Source organism: Dipodomys ordii, unplaced genomic scaffold (assembly GCF_000151885.1).
Source record: "Dipodomys ordii isolate 6190 unplaced genomic scaffold, Dord_2.0 Scaffold35, whole genome shotgun sequence".
Lineage (NCBI taxonomy): Eukaryota > Metazoa > Chordata > Mammalia > Rodentia > Heteromyidae > Dipodomys > Dipodomys ordii.
Window position 1 is genome coordinate 2,050,661 of NW_012267251.1, and position 18,966 is coordinate 2,069,626.

Consider the following 18,966-nt stretch of genomic DNA (forward strand, 5'->3'; position numbering starts at 1 on the left):
GTGAGGCCTCCGCCTGTGGGAAGCCAGCCCAGGCAGGAAAGTCCGCGGGAAAGTCAGCAGCGGAGGCGTGGCTCGGGTGGCTCTGGGGTCGAGCCTCCCCCGCGCACGCGCACGCCGAGACGGGAGCGCCGCGTGCCCGGGCGCTCGCGCACACCCCAGGGCAGGCGGCGGGCTCTCAGGAGCAAGACGCCAACGTTAGCGCAGTGCCGGCCGGCCGCGGCGCGACAGCCCCCACCGGACACTCACCTTTTGGGCTATGGGGCATGTCTTTGAGTATTCACTCGGTCGGAGCTGGATGAGCACCAGTCCCGAGTTCTTCTCTCTAGGAAAAGCAACGCACAGGTCACCGAGAGCCCGAGGGGCCGCCGGCCCCGCCTCGCTGCCCCCTCCCGGGCCGTGGCCTCAGCGTGCGGCGTCCCGCGCTGCCCCCTCCTGGACGGAGGCGGGAGCGCGCTGGGAGCCGCTGCGTGCTCAGCCCGCTCCCCTCGGTCTCCTAACCACAGGCGCATGCGTGATGTCAGCCGCCTGCGGTCCAAAAGGAGGTCAGACAGGATGTGTACACGCGCGCGCGCCAATCCTGGGGCTTGAACTCTGAACCTAGGTGCTCTCTGAGCTCTTTACAAGGCTAGCACTCTACCACTTGAGCCACGGCTCTAACTTGGCTGTGTGTGTGTGTGTGTGTGTGTGTGCGCGCGCGCGCGCGTGCTTAATTAAGAGATGAGTCTCATGGACCTTCCTGCATGGGCTGGCTTTGAACTCAGATCTCAGCCTCCTGAGTAGCTAGGATGACAGGTGTGAGCCATCGACGCCTATCTTTCCTGTCAAATGTGCATGAATCATTTTGTGTTCAGACAAAATGTGAAGGCTCAAAATAACAGGAGAAAAAAATTCAAAAGCCTGATTCACACATTGTACCCTTTTGAGGAAAAAAAAGCTAGGAGGAAACAAAAACATGTGGGCAATTTAATGTGTATTCTTCTGCAACGTAATTCTCAGCAAATATCCCCAGCCAAAGCCACATGAAGGGACTCAGGCCGTTAGAGGGCAGAGGGAGAAGCGGGGGGGAGGGGGGGGGTAAGGCTATTTGGAAGTATACATGAAGCCACTTTAATAAAAGAATACCTACAAATCAATAACCAGGGTTGCAAAGTTAAAAGCCACACTTACTGCACACTGAAGTAATCCTGTACTGACTCATAATTTGCATCCTGAGAAAATGTGATTGTCTGAAAAAGAAAATTAAATGTATGTAAAGCAGGAAAGTGAGGGTGAGGCTGCATGGAGCGTCATAGCATTCTACATGCAGGTGCTCACACCTGTAATCCTAGCTACTCAGGAGGCTGAGACCTGAGGATCACGGTTCAAAGCCAGCCCAGGCAGGAAAGTGTGTAAGAATCTTAGCTCCACTAAACAACCAGTAAAGCTGGGAGTGGAGCTGTGACTCAGTGGTAGAGTGTTCGCCTTGAGCAAAAGAAGCTCCAGGATAGCATCCAGGCCATGAGTTCAAGCCTCAGGACTAGCACAGGGGCACACATTCTCATGTGCACGCACGCGCGCGCACGCACACACACACACACACACACGAATAAAAAAACAACCCCCAAGAAACAAAAATACTAATATTATACTTTTTATATTTATTAAAAATCAAATGGAGTTTAAAATATGAACTTACTGTAGTCTTCGTGCAGTATCCCAGGGCGATTTCATACTTAGTTACTTTTTGCATTGTTAATATTTTGGGGCCATATGATTCCACAACAATATATACACCAACATTTTCTGGATAAACTATCTGAGCCCAAACGGTGAGGCTTTCTCCTTTGTCCAAAAAATAAAAAAGCTGAAAAATATTATTATGAAATGCCATGTATGGGCATTTGTCGTCTGTTCTCAAAGTCACACTCTGGACTTCCAGATTTAAGGGGTATTCCTGCGGTTTTACTGTGCCATTGTCGAAGATGTTCACCAGATACACCAGGGAGGAGGCACTGAGGCAGAACGCGGACTTCACCCTCTCGCTTGTCCACACATGCATTTTTATTGCATCTCTAATATTAATCTTGAAATAAAACATTATATTGTTTTCCATTTGTACTATAATATTTCCAAAATAATCTGGGAAAAAAGAGAAAAGTATTATTTTTAAGTAACCAGGAATCGTGTTGTTTTACTGAAGCATATTTTCTTTTTTGTGTCAATATTGGGGCTTGAACTCAGGGCCTTACACTCTTGCTTGGTTATTCCTCTTAAGGCTGGCACTCTACCACATGAGCCACAACCCCACTTCCAGTTCTTTGCTGGGTAACTGGAGATAATAGTCTCATAGACTTTTCTGCCTGGTCTGGCACTGAATCTCAGTCCTCAGCTCTCAGCCCCCTGAGTAGCTAGGATGACAGGCATGCGTCACTGGTACCCAGAGCATACTTTTAATCCAAATCATTTCTTTCACAATCACTATATGCTTTTAGTGTGAACTCTGAACTCTACCTGCACTGGAGAACTCTTCTACTTTCCCAAACACATTTCTCTTCTGGTCACTGGATCTCTTTCAATTACATAGGAAGAGTTTTTGAGCATGACATGGCTACAATAGTATTGTTGAGGTGGGCTTGTTCTCCCCCCTCCCCTGCCTAATTTCTGTGGGAAGCCCTGACCCCACTGTGAGAAAAGGCCTGTAGAGCCTGAGATTATAGGACCTAGGGTGGGGTGCAAATCTGATGGTGTCCTTGTTAGGAGAGGAGCAAAGCCTTCTCCCTTCCCCCTGGGACCTCTGGGCCACGTGGCTGTCTATAAACCAGGAGTAGAGGCCTTGCCAGCATTCGATCCTGATAGTTCTGTGACCTCAGAATAACAGGAAGATAGAGTCCACTAGTGAAGCTAATATTCACAATTGATGATGAAATGAAAAGCTTTCATGACAAACAAAAAGTAATGGAATTCATGAGTCAGAACTACAAAACAACTGAAGTCAAGAAAAGACAGCATTGAATAAAAATCACTAAAAGACTAGTAAACACGACAAGAGGAAAGAAGCACACTACAGGAAAACAAACAAATGGCAGGAAACATATTTCTCCATCATAACATTAAACATCAACGGCTCAACTCCCCAACCAAAAGATGTAGAACAGCAGATTGGATCAAAACACAAAATCCAATCATTTGTTGTGTCAAAGAAACTTGTCTCAGTCAAAGATAAACCCAAGTTCCAAGTGAAGGGATGGAAAAAGATCTTTCATGCAAGAAAGTCCATGAGACTTATCTCCAATTAACCACCAAATGTAAAAGTAGAGCTGTAGCCCAAGTGGTAGAATCCTAGCCTTGAATACAAAAGCTCAGGGACAGTGACTAGGCCCTGAGTTCAAGCCTTAGGATGGGCAAAAAAAAAAAAAAAGTATGTATATAGATAACTCTGTATAAAAGTGTCTAAAATGGGGCTGGGAAGATGGCTCAGTGGTAGAGCGCTTGCGTTGCATGCATGAGGCCCTGGGTTTGATTCTTCAGCACCACATAAGCAAAAAGAAAAAAGCCGGAAGTGGCGCTGTGGCACAACTGGTAGAGCGTTAGCCTTGAGCTGAAGAGCTGAGGGACAGCGCCCAGGCCCAGAGTTCAAGCCCCATGACCGACAAAATAAAAGTGTCTAAAATATATGAATAGAAGCAAAAGAGTATAACTGATACATGACACTAAAGGCCTGATTACAAGATGTGTAATCAAATGAGAATCACTTTTTTTTCCCTACATAATGGTAAGAAAGAGAGATCACATGCAGACACTTTCATGTATTATCTGAGGAGTTTGGTTTGCGGTAAACCTTGCAGGAGGGTGATTGGAGGACTCATCCACTTTTAACTTGCCTTTCATTCAGGAATCTTATTATTTGTACAGAAATTCTTGTGTATGTATCTGCATGTTCTCTGAACATCACTTGTAAGAGCAAAGGAACATATCTCTAGCTTCATTAAACAACAACGGAACATTATGCAATAGCTAAAATGGTGCTCATTTTCGATGTATTGAGTTGCTTTGAAAGCACGTTCGTATCTGCATTTGCTGTCTGAAAAGTGTAGGAAGGAGTGAGCTGATGGGACAGAACGGCGAGAAAAAGGCGCCTTGGGCTCTGGAGTTCAGGCAAGCTGGGCAGCCGAAGCGTCTCCTTGCAGGTTTCTGTGGGGCACCATCACAGCTGGTATTAGAAATCCTCTGAAATGTCCCCCAGTGTGTCCTCCTGATCAATCTCTTTATCATGGTGGCCCATGGGCTTTTAAAAAACACGACATAAAGCCAGGCACCAGAGACTCATGCCTGTAATCCCAGCTACTCAGGAGGCTGAGATATGAGGATGGATTTTTGAAGCTAGCCCAGGCCAAAAAAAAACCCCTGAGACTCATCTCCAATTAAGCACCAAAAAAAGCTGGAAGTGGAGCTATGGCTCATGTGGTAGGGTGCTAGTCTTAGGTTAGGGACAGTGCCCAGGACTGGCACAAAAAGATAAAAACAAAAACACTAACATAATTCTGGTTCTCTCTTGCTTAAAACACATCTCAGCTTCTCTAGGGCCTTGAGAGAGGGAACATTTAAGACTTGTCTGGCTTTTCATCACCCGACTATTTTTGCTGAAGAAACCCTTTTCTCCAGGAGAAATGTGTGTCTAGTTTGCTGACTCTCTCTCTCTCTCATACTGTCTGTGCCTCTGGGCCATCACTGTCTTCCTATTCAACAATCTCTGTTTACTTCCCAGATCGCAGTTTAGACACCATTTCTTCTAGGAATCTTTCCTCAGTCCCCACTCAGCCCCCCAAATTTGGGCAAGGATTCCTTTGTACGTTTGTCTATAGCGCCATATGCCAGCTCTGCCACAGAAACAAATAATCCTGACCTGCATGTTCATCCTCTGCTAAAAACTTTGTGAACCCTAAGAGGGTGGAACTGTGTCTGATTTAGTTGATGTTTAGTGAATATTTTTTTCATTCACTTATTCCAAAGTGCACGGATTATACACTTTTCTAGACATGGAGGACTAGAAGCAGCAAATAGAACAAAGTCCCAGATTAGCTTCTTGTGGAAGATCTGATTAGTAAACAAGTATACATCTAATTTGTTAAGGTAAGAACTGGTAAGGGGTTCTCTGATGACGATGACAAATGACAAGCATTTTTTTTTCTAAGCATTTTAGGCACAATTCCTTATCTAATTGAAACAGGAGCCTTATAGTATAGATTAGGAAACTGAGGCCTAGAGAGCTCATGACTTCAGTGGCTTATTTGTGAATTTGAAGACAAATATATCTAAAATCTATGATGGTTTTTGTTTTGTTTTGCCCATCCAGGGACTTGAACTCAGGGCCTGGGCAACATCCCTGAGCTTTTCTGATAGGCTAGTATTCTAGCATTTGAGTCACAGCTCCACTCTGGCTTTTGGGTGATTAACTGGAGATAAGAGTCTCATGGGTTCGATTCCTCAGCACCACATAAGCAAAAAGCTGGAAGTGGTGCTGTGGCTCTAGTGGTAGAGCACTAGCCTTGAGCTGAAGAGCTGAAGGACAGCGCTCAGGCTCAGAGTTCAGGCCCCACAACTGGACCCCCCCAAAAAAAACAAAAAAAACAAAAAAAGAATCTCATAGAGGGACTTTCTTGCCCAGAGTTGCTGTGATCCTCAGATCTCAGTCTCCTGCGTAGCTAGGATTACAGGTGTGAGCCACTGAGCCAGGCTCTACAACACTTTTTAAGTATAGTTTTTAAAAGACGCATTGAAGTTCTGACTACCAGGACCACTTTAGAGTTGGGACACTTTTTTTTTTTTTTTGTCAGCCGTGGGGCTTGAACTCTGGGCCTGGGCGCTGTCCTTCAGCTCTTTAGCTCAAGGTGAGTGCTCTACCACTTGAGCTACAACGCCACTTCTGGTCTTCTGGTGGTTTTATTGGAGATAGGAGTCTCACGGTCTCTCCTGCCCGGGCTGGCTTTGAACCGCGATCCTCAGATCTCAGCCTCCTGAGTAGCTAGGATGACAGGCGTGAGCCACCAGCGCCCAGCAAGTTGGGACACTTTTAGAAATAGGATTATTGAACTTTGTTAAGACAATGTCTTTCTTCCTGGATTGGGAGTGGTCCTGCACTCAGTCTGACTGGGCCATGTGGAGACAGAGACTCACATGGAGAAGCCATATGATGACAAGGTTGAGCTGAAAGACCAGAGGAGGCAGGGATTTCCAGGGGAGGCATGGATTTCTAGCAGCCACCCGAAGGGTCCTCTCCAGGATTCGGAGAGCAGGCCCCCTGCCCCAGCAATGCCTATGTATATAAATTGCTTCCTTAGCATCATTGACCAGTAGGAAGCTAGAAAGAAGAATTTGGATGTACCAGGCTGCTCTGTGAGATCATAGTTGACAGTAGTTGAATTTCAGATCTATTCACTGCTAGATGGTGAGAGGCGTGCCGCCAACCATCAAAAGCCCCACAAATGGAGCATCTGAGATGACCACACCTCCGGGAAGTTACGATGAAAGCTACAATGCTTTTAGCAGGAAGGATGTTGGCATCTCACCTACAAAAACGTCATGAATATTGCTGTCACCGGATAACAGTGACAGATTTTCCTCTCCGGTAGTTGTGCGTATAGTTCCAGTCACAGTGAAGTTTTGGTAACAATAGTACACTCTGTGTCTGTCCCACAGGATCATATCTGGCGTGGCTGAGTACAAGAAATGTGGGATGAGTGAAGAATCCATGGGGATCTCGAGGGCGAAGTCCTGGCAGACCCAGTGTGTTGAGTACTCGTTATAGACCATGATGTAAACCTTTTTGGTGGTGGTGCAGGAGCCACAGTGCTGGGCTAGCACAGCGAACTCCTCGGGATGCAGTGTGTACTCCAGGTGCAGCACGGTCAGGGTGTCATCTGATGGAAGACCCAGAATACGTTTCAGTTCCGTCGTGGTTATTAATTTGACAAACTTTAAGGAGGAATATTGGAGGTAAATTTCATTTTCTGTCCAGGCCAATATGACACTTTGGCCTCTTTTTATCTGTAAGAAAAACAGAAACACAGAAAAATGAGGTTTAGAGAAACATCTAACAATGTCTGATGTCTAGCGTACTCCATTTATAAAGAAAAGGCAGGGGCGGGCTGTGGTTTGGAGTGAGCAGGCGATGAAGCCCCTGGTCCCTATAGTGCCAAGAAAATACATTATTAAATCAAATTGCACTAGTGGTAGATTCTGTAGTAGTATGTTTGAGAATGGTATTTCAGATTTCTAAGTGTATTAAATAAAAATACATCACATTATAAAGGATGAGTGACTGGCATATAATGTAAATGTGTGGAGATGTAACAATGACCTTCCCTCCATAACTGATATAAATGAATCAAAATGGAAAAAAATATACCACATCATATAAAAATCATAAAAAATAAACTATTATGCCAACTTTATTCTCTCACATACTGTTTCTGTTTCCTTTTCTTTTTTGTCAGTCTTGGGGCTTGAACTCTGGGCCTGGGCGCTGTCCCTCAGCTCTTCAGCTCAAGGCTATTGCTCTACCACTTGAGCCACAGCGCCACTCCTGATTTTCTGGTGGTTCATTGGAGATAAGAGTGTCATGGACTTTCCTGCCTGGGCTGGCTTTGAACTGTGATCCTTAGATCTCAGCCTCCTGAGTAGCTAGGATTACAGGCGTTAGCCACCAGCGCCTGGCTACATATTATTTCTATTAGCAGAATAACAAATCTGAATTCCCTTTTAAAATCTTACTGGGTGCCAGTTGCTCATGCCTGTAATCCTAGCTACTCAGAAGGCTGAGATCTGTGGATCAAGGTTTGAAGCCAGTCTGGGCAGAAAAGTCCATGAGACTCTTATTTCTAATTAACCACCAGAAAACCAGAAGTGGCACTGTGAATTAAAAGTGGTAGTGTGCTAGTCTTGAGCAAAAAAACAGAGACAGAGAACAGTGCCCAGGCTCTGAGTTCAAGCCCTAAGACCAACAACAACAAAAAAGAAGAAGCAATGAACTTTGAGACAGGTTCACAGCACTTATACAAACCAAAATACAAAGAAAGAAAGCCAGAGTGAAAAAATAATGAAGGACTCCTCCGAGAGCTCGAGCTCTGGCTCAGTATCAAGCATCCTGTCCAGGAAATGGGGGATAAGACAGATTTGAAGATGTTATAGCCAACAACCTTCTGGAATTATTATCAGACAAGACCCAAGAAGCCCCAATGGCCCTCAAGCAGATAATCAGAGATAATCAGAACAAAATAGGTTCAAACCAAAGATAAGAATAAATCTTAGCCGGGCACTGGTGGCTCACGCCTGTAATCCTAGCTACTCAGGAGGCTGAGATCTGAGAATCACGGTTCAAAGCCAGCCAGGGCAGGAGAGACCGTGAGACTCCTATCTCCAATAAAACCACCAGAAAAACCAGAAGTGGCGCTGTAGCTCAAGTGGTAGAGTGTTCGCCTTGAGCTGAAGAGCTGAGGGACAGCGCCCAGGCCCAGAATTCAAGCCCCACAACCGACCAAAAAAAGAAAAAAAAAAAGAATAAATCTTACAGCGACTGTGGCAATTGTGGAACTGCAGACCAATTATAGAAATGAAGGCCAACTCCTTGCCAAATGCATTAGACGCCATAAGAGAATGGATTGATATCTTTATAAATTGCTTTTAGTTTTTCTTTTGGTCCTGGGGCTTGAATTCAGCCTGGGCACTGTCCCTGCGCCTCTTTGTGCCCAAGGCTAATGCTCTGCCACTTAAGCCACAGTGCCACTTCCAGCTTTTTCTGAGTAGTTTATTGGAGATAAGTCTCATGAACTTTCTTGCTTGGGCTGGCTTTGAACTGTGATCCTCAGATCTCAGCCTCCTGAGTACCTAGTTCATAGGCATGAGCCACTGGCACCTGGCTTATAAGATGCTTTTGAAACAAAATAATAATAGAATCCATCTGGCTTATAAACTGCTTTTGAAACAAAACAATAATAGAATCCAAAACAATAATAGGACATCCCGTAGTTCTTTACTCAGTGAAAACAGCTTTTGAAGTGGAGACGATAAACACTTTTATATAGACAAATGCAAGTCCCATGCAGAAGCACGAGGCTGTGGCCTCCTAGAGCTCAGAAGGCTGACGCAGAAGGATCTACCTAGCCTCAGACTTCAAGAGCAGACCCTGCCGTAAACAAAAACAACACAAATCCACCTCTACACACCGCCACAAACTCAGGCTGAGTGTTTGATACAAGAAAACATGAGGGCTGGGAAGGTGGCTCAGCGGTAGAGCGGTTGCCTTGCATGCTCAAGGCCCTGGGTTCGATTTCTCAGCACCACATAAGCAAAAAAGAAAAAAGCCGGAAGTGGCGCTGTGGCTCAAGTGGTAGAGCGCTAGCCTTGAGCTGAAGAGCTGAGGGACAGCGCCCAGGCCCAGAGTTCAGGCCCCATGACTGGACCCCCCCAAAAAAAAGTAGATATATCCAGAATAAGGTGAGAAAGGAGAAACAAAGGAACAGAGAATAAATGGGGTTAATAGGAAACAGACACCAGAATAGTAAATGTATGCTCAACCCTAATAATATCCACATGGCTCCAAGCCACCCAGGAGTACTGCCAAGCAGATGCTGTCTCTGGAGCCATGGGTTGAGGGGCAGAGTCTCAGTCTGGAGTGAAAAAGCTGAAGGAGAGTGTGGGATCTTCAGTTCAAGCCTCAGTACCCCACCCCCCACACCCATATATGACTAAGCAACTGAGTAATAACAAACAAAATCAATTTGTTTCTTGTTGGGGATGCATCTTTCCTCTGAGAAGTTGAGTTGGGAAAGACAGAGGTTCAGGTTAAATGACAGTGCAGAATGCTGTTCATCTCTGAGGTGACAGTGAGTAGACTATACAGTGAACACCCCTAGAGTTTACAGCGGACGTAGACATACGGAAATCTTCCACTAACCTTATACGTGTACATGCCCCCACACCATCTTCTGGTTTCGATGCCACGGATTCCACCCTTAGGAAGGCCATTGTTGCTCTGAAGCCTCTTAAATTCCTGCAAGGATCTCAGGTAGAGCGAGCCCTTTATTAAAAACACCATCCCCTGGTCCAGTAGGATGACGTCGGTCACACTGCGCCGTTCCGAGTCACTCAGCGCATTGGGAGGCACTCTCACTCTGGTCCAAGTGTGGAAGGAATCATTGGTTTGAAAGGTCTCCATGTTGGTGACCACCACCACAAACGAAGGGGCGCACGCGTTCCAGACAGTTATTAGTGGTGTCCCACTGGGAGACATGAGTGGGAGAGAGCCAGGAGCCTCGGGGATGGTGGGCATGGGCACCGTCAGCAGGAAAGGCAGGTGCGCGATAAAGCAATCTTGGAAAGCCACCTGGTTCCCCTTGATCTCCTTCAGCACATCGTCGCTGGCCATGGGTATCCGCACTGTCCAGGTCCTGAGGGACACAGGAGGGAAGTAAAGTAAGAACAAGACGAGCAGCATGTGACCCTCCAGGATGGAGGAGAGGTGCTCGGAAAGTCTACAGATTCTAACTGTGGAGAGAGCGTTTTGGGCATGGAGGCCAAACCATACAGCAGGAAGGGCACAAACACTTCCCTTTCCATCGTGAAAGGTCCAATGTTTAATCACCCCCTAGCCACTAGGTTCTGGCTGGTCACCCTATGAACAGAGCTCCGAGTTGGCTCCTGCTGCTGGCGGATGGGCCTGGGCAGGGGCCGTGGCCAGCATGCCCTTGGTGAATGCGAGGCCCTGCGGCAGGGCCTGCGCCTGACCTCCACCGCCGCCGCCGTGCCCTCGGCCACTTCATTCGGAAGCCCATCGTGCAGCAGCCGCAGTGACTGGCAGCCCCCGAGGGGGTCATCCTTTCCACTGCCCTTGGTGGGAATTCACGGGAGACACGAATGACCCAACGATGTTTTTGTCCATATGAAGTTTGCCCAGATACCTCGTCTCCAAATTTGTCACCAGTTTTCTGGTTCCCTCTGAAGTCCTTCACCATCCGTACCTTCAGGCTGCTGTAACTCAGGGCCTGCTGAGGGCTCAAAGCAGCACCCCAGTCTGCCACTGACAGATCTGTGGGGCTGTACCGCCTGTGGAGTAGAGCAGCCAGCACAGGGGCCAAGGACCCCTACAGAGCCTTTGCTTGTCCTGGGCCCCTTCAAAACTAGCAGCTCTTTGGGGCAATCAGTAAAAGGTCTGGAGTAATACACCCAAAGGGTGCCTCCAAAATCACAGAGGTTCACTGGGCATCATGCTTCTGGAAGGGGCCAGATGGAACAATCAAACCTTTCATTCAGCTCACTCCACAACTGGGCCCCTGGGAATTTCGCTGGGGTGGATGGCCCGCGTTGTCACTCACACTCCAATGCCTTGCCAATAGCAAGAGAGATGCTACTACTTCTTGCATACTGGGTACAGTGAGCAGCAAGCCACTGAGAAAATGCGGGTTTATCTGAGTGATATACTGGAGAAGCACAAGCTGATCAGGATCTCTGAGAAGTGAGCTATGACAGCCAGGAGCTGATCCTCTGCGGCCGGACAGGGAAGGGGCCTTGTGGCAGATGGGCCTACGGTACATTATTGTTATTGGGTAATGGACTACACTTCATTGTCATTTTTAGATAATACGAAAGCATTATATATTTTCCAATGTTGGTTTTGTATGTGAAACTTCACTGAATTTGTTCATGAGTTCTAGTACTTTTTGGTAGAGCTTAAGGATTTGGTTGGTTGGTTTTGTTTTTCTGAGTGTGAGATCTTGTCATCAGCAAACAGAGACAAGTTCATGTCTTTTCCCTTTGAGGATGCCTGTTATTTCTCTGGCTTGGGTTTCTAGTACTGTTGAGAAGAGGTGTTGAGAGTGGACATCCTTGTCTTGTTCCTGATCTTGAAGAAAAACCTTCAATTCCCAGTGAGCATGAGTTGGCTGTAGGTTTGTCACACACGCTCTTCATTGTGTTGAGGTGATGTCTCTGTATACCTAATTTTTTATTTATTTTATCATGAAAAGGTACTGAGAAATAAATAACCTCCAGATTGGAAAGGAAGAAGCAAAATTATATTTACAAGTAACATGATCTTGTACATAGAAAATCCTAAAGAGGGGCTGGGAAGGTGGCTCAGTGGTAGAGCGCATGCCTTGCAAGCATGAGGCCTTGGGTTTGATTCCTCAGCACCACATAAACAGAAAAGGCCGGAAGTGGCGCTATATCTCCAGTAGTAGAGCACTAGCCTTGAGCTGAAGAGCTGAGGGCCAGCGCCCAGACCCTGAGTTCAGGCCCCATGACTGGCAAAAAAAAAAAAAAAAAATCCTAAAGAATCTACCAAAGTGATTAGGATTAATAAATAAAAGAAATTATACTAGGCACCAGTGGCTCATGTCTGTCATCCTAGCTACTCAGGAAGCTGAGATCTGAGGATTGTGGTTCAAAGCCAGTCCAGGCAGGACAACCCATGAGACTTTTATTTCCTATTAAACACCAAAAAGCAGAGCTGTGGCTCAAGTGTAGAGTTCCAGCCTTGAGTGAAAACAGCTCAGGGACAGTGCCCAAGCCCTAAGGCCCAGGACTGGTGTGCATGCACACATGAAATGCACGCATGTGTGCGCATGCACACACACACACACTCAAAAATAAAGACAAAATGGAGGCTGAGAAGGTGGCTCAGTGGTAGAGTGCATGCATAAGGCTCTGGGTTAGATTCCTCAACACCACATAAGCAGAAAAAAAAAAAAGCAGAAGTGGCGCTGTGGCTCAAGTGGTAGAGCACTCGCCTTGAGCTGAAGAGCTGAGGGACAGTGCCCAGGCCCAGAGTTCAGGCCCCATGACCAGACCCCCTGCCAAAAAATGCCAAAAGATCTGAAAAGAAGATATTTAAGTAGAAAATAAACATATGAAAATATGCTGAGCGTCATTAGTGATGAGAAAAATCCAGAAGAACCTGGAATAGAGTGCTTTACACCCTCTCTGGTAGTTAGATCATTTAAAAATGAAATTATAACAAGTGTTGGAGAGAGTGTGGAGGAGACATGGGACCCCTGGCATACTACCCATAGGAATGTAACATGGTGTGTGGCGGCGCGGAACAGCACGGCAGCTCCTCAAGGCGTTAACACATGAGGATAGCTGGCAAGCTCCGTCCTGGGCACATCCCCAAGAGCAAGGAACACGCAGCGGCTGGAGACCCAGACCCAGAGGGGTTGTAACTGATGGCAGCATGGTTACGCCAGATGCGACATAGCCACACACCGGACAGAAAAAGAGTGAGGCACCCACGTGGCAACTCTAACGTGATGTGTACAGGGCCACATCTCCAAACTGGGCAGAGCCGCCGACAGGAGATTAGAAGTGCCATGGGCTGGAGAAACAGGGAGTCATTCTCATAATTGTTTTGTTATAAGAAAACAAATCTCTTGGAAATGACATGTAAGTGATACTCCACAAAATCCTAGTAGGGTTTGAAAAAAATTCTTAAGGTCCTTGATTTCTAAAAATATTTGAAATAAGAAGAAGAAAAAAAGGACCTGTGGCTCATGCCTCTAATCTTAGCTACTCAGGTTGGATTTGGGGACTGTGGTTCAAAACCAGCCTGGAGTAGAAAAGTCCATGAATCTCTTATCTCAAAGTAACTACCAAAAAAAAGCTGGAAGTGGGGCTGTGGCTCAAATGGTAGACTGCTAGCTTTAAGCACAAAAGCTCAGGGACAACAACCAGGCTCTGAGTTCAAGCCCTAGGACTGCCATGTGCACACGGGTGTGCATACATGTGCACCCCCACTCTCCCCCTCCCTCCCCAACACACAGAATACATACCCCTCATTCATGCTGTCATCAGGGGAGTATGTTCTTCTCTTCAAAAGTGTATGTATTATAGGCTTCTGTCCCAAGGTAGACAGCACCTTGGTTAATACCAGGGAATTCTGTTAAAAAACACAAAATTGGCTTTTATTTTCTGAAAAAATACCACAATGTATTGGATTTGTTTTAGCTAACACACCGTTTGTGTTTGGGAGTGCGCTACACTGTCAGGAGGCAGCTCCAGTTCTTTGAGCCATCTGGCTTCCTCCCCGGGAGAACAGCAGGAATTGCTGGAGATGCAGCCCGGAGCTGCCCTTGCCCATGTGTGCAGAGCCCTGGCTTCCATCCCAAGCCTGCAAAGTGGCCATCAAAGCATAGCTCAGCACCCACCCTGCTGCAAACACCGTGAATGACAGGGTCCCATTGAGGACCTATAACCCTCCATTCTTGGTTTTGGTCTTTGCGCCAGTCCTGGTACACAAACTCAGGGCCTGGGCGCTGTCCCCGAGCTTCTTTTGCACAAGGCTACACTCTACCTCTTGAACCACAGTGCCACTCCTTTTGTAGTTTATTGGCGATAAGAGTCTTACAGTCTTTCCTGCTAGGGCTGGCTTTGAAGCATACCCTCTAATCTTAGCTTCCTGAGTAGTTAGGATTTTAGGTGTGAGCCATTGGTACTTGGCTATAACTCTTTTAATCTGAGTTAATGCCATGAATTTCTAAAATCAGCCATAAGTGTGTGACTTTAACTAAGTATCACTATCCCCCAATCCTATGAAATTTATGTAAATAATCTCAATTAAAATTATTTAAAAAAGATAAACTCATGGAAAATGACTTAAACTGAAAGCACTCACCTTCCTCTGCCAGCCACAGCTTAGAAGTGTCCTTGCTGTGACCCTGCTCAGTCACCTCTCCTCCCCTGGCCCTAAACAGCCAGACCCTGCATTCTTTTTATTTATTTTTATTGTGAAAATGCTGTACAGAGGGGTTCCAATTACATGGGTAGGATAACGAGCACATTTCTTATCAAGCATTGTAGCCTCCTGCTTTGTTTCCCCTTCCCATCCCTTCGTATCCTCGCCCCCCCACCCGCACCAAGGTTGTAAAGTTCGTTTTTCGACATAACCACTTGTACATCTCATTGTTGCAATGGGTCCGCCTGCATCCCTGTTTTAACAATTTGTTTTTTCCCTTCCCCTCCACATATACCAACATCGTATATAGTGAAAGCAGGGGTTATACCATGGGGGAAGGACATACAAGGCAACAAAGACATAATCTTATGAATATGTTAGAAAGAAATCTTTTTTTTTTTTTTTTGTCAGTCGTAGGGCTCTAGGCCTGGGAGCTGTCCCTGAACAATTCAGCTCAAGGTTCATGCTCTACCACTTGAGCCATAACGCCACTTCTAGTTTTCTGGTGTTTTTTTTTTTTTAAATTAAGTGATTACATAATTTCCCAAATTTCACAGTATTGTGGAATAATAAGCCCAATTAAAGTCACAAGCTCATTCTAACTTTCCTGGAGCAAAATCTATCACAGTCTATAACATATAACGGTGTACACAATACACCATACACGTGATCAGCAGCATGGGGTTATGTAGTAGTGGTTCAACCAGATGAGTGGGAGTTCTTTGTTTTTAAGTCCTGTTAATTTTGTCGTATCACCTAACATTTTGGATTTAACATCCACTTATCAGGGAGACCATGTACCATTTGTCTCTTTGCTCTTGGCTTACCTCACTCAACATGATTTCTTCTAGCTCCATCCATTTCCCTGCAAATGCCATTATTTTGTCATTTCTAATGGCTGTATAAGATTCCATTGTGTATAGATACCACAATTTTTGGATCCATTCATCTGTGGTGGGGCATCTGGGTTGTTTCCATATCCTGGCTATTGTGAACAGTGCTGCAATAAACATGAGGTGTAGTGTCCTTGTATACTGGTTCCTGTTGTTCAGGATAGCTATCTAGAAGTGGTATGACTGGGTCGTAAGGGAGGTCAATCTTTAGCTTTCTAAGGATCCTTCAGACTGCTTTTCAAAGTGGTTGTATAAGTGTACATTCCCACCAGCAGTGTAATAGGGTTCCTCTTTCTCCACATCCCCTCCAGCATTTGTCTTTGGCTGACTTGTGGATGTGGGACATTCTAACTAGGGTAAGGTGGTATCTCAGGGTTGTCTTAATTTGCATTTCCTTCACCACCAGGGATGGTGAACATTTCCTCATGTGTTTCTTTGCCATTTTTATTTCTTCATCTGAGAAGTCCCTCTTTAGTTCCCTTGCCCATTTAGTAATTGGTTTTTTAGGTTTGGGAGGGATTAGTTGCTTGAGTTCCCTGTATATACTGGATGTTAACCCCTTGTCTGATATATTGCTGGTAAATATTTTTTCCCAATTAGTTGGTTGTCTTTCTAGCTTAGTTGCGATAGATTTAGCTGTGCAGAAGCTTTTTATTTTAAGGTAGTCCCATTTGTCGAGTCTCTCTCCCTTGTTGTGACCCTGGGACTCTGTTCAGGAAGTTCCTTCCTGTGCCTATAAGTTCAAGTGTCTCTCCTACTCTGTCCTGCAGTAGTTTCAGAGATTCAGGTTTAATGTTAAGGTCTTTAATCCATTTTGAGTTGATGTTGGTGCATGGTGATAGGCTGGGGTCCACGTTTAGTTTTCTGCATGTGGCCGACCAGTTTTCCCAGCACCAGTAGTTGAAGAGGCTGTGTTTCTTCCATTGTATGTCTGTGGCTCCTTTGTCAAATATCAGCTGGCTGTAGGCCTGTGGATTTATTTCTGGATCTTCTATTCCATTGGTCTTCGGGTCTGTTTTTGTGCCAGTACCATGCTGTCTTTGTTATTATAGCTCTATAGTAGAGTTTGAAGTTCGGCATGGATATCCCTCCCATGTTGTCTTTATTCCCTAGAATTGTTTTGGCTATTCTAGGGCTTTTGTTGTTCCATATGAATTTTTAGACTGTTTTCTGTATTTCAGTGATGTACATCATTGGGATTTTAATAGGAATTGCATTGAATTTGTATATTAATTTTGGCAGTATTAACATTTTCACTATATTAAATCTGCCTATCCAAGAGCATGGGAGGTCTTTCCATCTCCTAGTGTCTTCTGCAATTTCTTTAACTTTTTATAGTTTTCATTAGTTCTTTTACATCTTTGGTTAGGTTAATTCCTAAATATTTTATTTTTTGGGAGGTTATTGTGAATGGGGTTGCTCCCTTTATTTCCCTCTCTGCTTGTACATTGTCAGTGTACAGGAAGGCAACTGATTTTTGTGGGTTGATTTTGCATCCTGCTACTTTGCCGAAGTGATTTATGATTTCTAAGAGAGTTTGGGGATGGAGTTTTTGGGATCGTGAAGGTATAATATCATGTCATCTGCAAAAAGGGATAGTTTAACTTCTTCTTTGCCTATGTGGATCCCTTTAATGTCTTTTTCTTGCCTTATTGCCCTGGATAAGGGTTCCAGGACTATATTGAAGAGGAGTGGAGACAGTGGGCATCCTTGCCTTGTTCCTGATTTTAGAAGAATTGGTTGTAGCTTTTCCCCATTAAGTATAATATTGGCTATTGGTCTGTCATAAATGGCTTTCATTGTTTTTAGAAATGTTCCTTCTATTCCTATTTTCTCCAGAGCTTTTAGCATGAATGAATGTTGAATTTTATGAAAGGCCTTTTCTGCATCTGTGGAGATAATCATGTGATTCTTGACCTTGGCTCTGTTGATGTGTTGGATTACATTTATTGACTTACATATGTTAAACCATCCCTGCATCTCTGGGATGAAGCCTACCTGGTCATAGTGTATGATTTTTTTATGTGTTTCTGGATTCTGTTAGCTAGAATCTTGTTAAGGATCTTTGCATCTGTGTTCATCAAGGAAATTGGCCTGTAATTCTCCTTTTTGGTTGGGTCTTTGCCTTGTTTGGGGATGAGTGTGAGATTGGCTTCATAGAATGAATTTGGGATAGCTCCCTCCTCTGTTTCTCTGAAGAGCTTGAGGAGTATTAGTTCTTCTTTTAAGGTCTTATAGAATTCTGCAGTGAATCCATCTAGACCCTGCATTCTTGAAGAGAACCTGAGACCAAGGCCACATCTGGTGCTAACGCTTCTGATGGACACGGATGCTGTTGAACCCTTGGAACGCCTCAGTCACAACCACCTTGCCTCCAGCTCACCCTGCTCCCCGCCACCTGCCTGACTTCACCTTTTTCACGTAATGTTTAGGAGGGAGGGAACCTTTCCTGTTCAGCCTGGCTGAGGCCAGCTAGCCCTTCCCAGGCTTTCCTTCTGAATAAAACCTGTTGGACTGCTGAGTTCACCACTCTGCTCTTTTTCTTTTCTTACAGTCCCGACAGGAATGGTTGGCTTGCTTACTTATCCTACTTTCTCTTTTCTTTTTTTCTCAGGGTCCTGTTCTTATGTGGCAGGCACTCTGTCACTTGAACCACTCTGTCCATCATCCTGTTTTTTGTGCTGGTCCTTGGGCTTGAACTCAGGGCCTGGGCACTGTCCCTGAGCTTTTTTGTGCAAGGCTAATGTCCTACCAGTTGGGTCACAGCTCTATTTCTGTCTTTTTTTTGGGGGGGAGGAGCTTAATTGGAGATAAGAGTCTTACAAGCTTTCCTGCCAGGGCTGGCTTTGGACCTTGATGCTTAGATCTCAGCCTCCTGAGTAGCTAAGATTACCGGTGGCATGAGCCACCATGCCTGGCTGTTAGTTGTTTTTGAGGCCAGGGCTAGCCTGGACTGCGGCTTCCAGTTTTGTGCCTCCTCGTGTTGCGATGGGATGGGAGTGTACCACTGTCTCCAGCCACCGGTTGAAATGGAGTCTCATGAACTCTTACACCAGGGCTAGCCTCAGACTTTAGTCCATGCTATCCATTTCCCAGCAGCTAGTGGTAAGCCGCCATGCCTGGCTTCAGTACATTTCATTTGTAACAGGAGACAGAACTTAAAGCTTGAAGAGGTAAATTTATAACAAATTAAAGAAAGGACTTCGGGGTTGGGAAGGTGGCTCAGTGGTAGAGCGCTTGCCTTGCATGCCTGAGGCCCTGGGTTCAATTCCTCAGCATCACATAAGCTAAAAGAAAAAAGCTGGAAGTGGCGCTGTGGCTCAAGTGGTAGAGCGCTAGCCTTGAGCTGAAGAGCTGAGGGACAGCGCCCAG

The 18,966-nt window shown here is 45.5% G+C and overlaps 1 protein-coding gene across 1 annotated transcript in view; it reads right to left on the bottom strand.

Annotated features, from left to right (window-relative positions):
- Positions 1-18,966, bottom strand: part of LOC105986368 (chromosome unknown open reading frame, human C1orf101) — a gene marked incomplete at its 5' end in the record, with an annotated part of 55,483 nt that overhangs the window by 31,150 nt on the left and 5,367 nt on the right. Inside the window, 6 exons of the mRNA XM_013017259.1 lie at positions 247-322; positions 1,168-1,226; positions 1,676-2,118; positions 6,546-7,023; positions 9,932-10,424; positions 13,800-13,906. Coding sequence (XP_012872713.1) covers positions 247-322; positions 1,168-1,226; positions 1,676-2,118; positions 6,546-7,023; positions 9,932-10,424; positions 13,800-13,906 — 1,656 coding nt within the window. The remainder of the gene's footprint in view (positions 1-246; positions 323-1,167; positions 1,227-1,675; positions 2,119-6,545; positions 7,024-9,931; positions 10,425-13,799; positions 13,907-18,966) is intronic.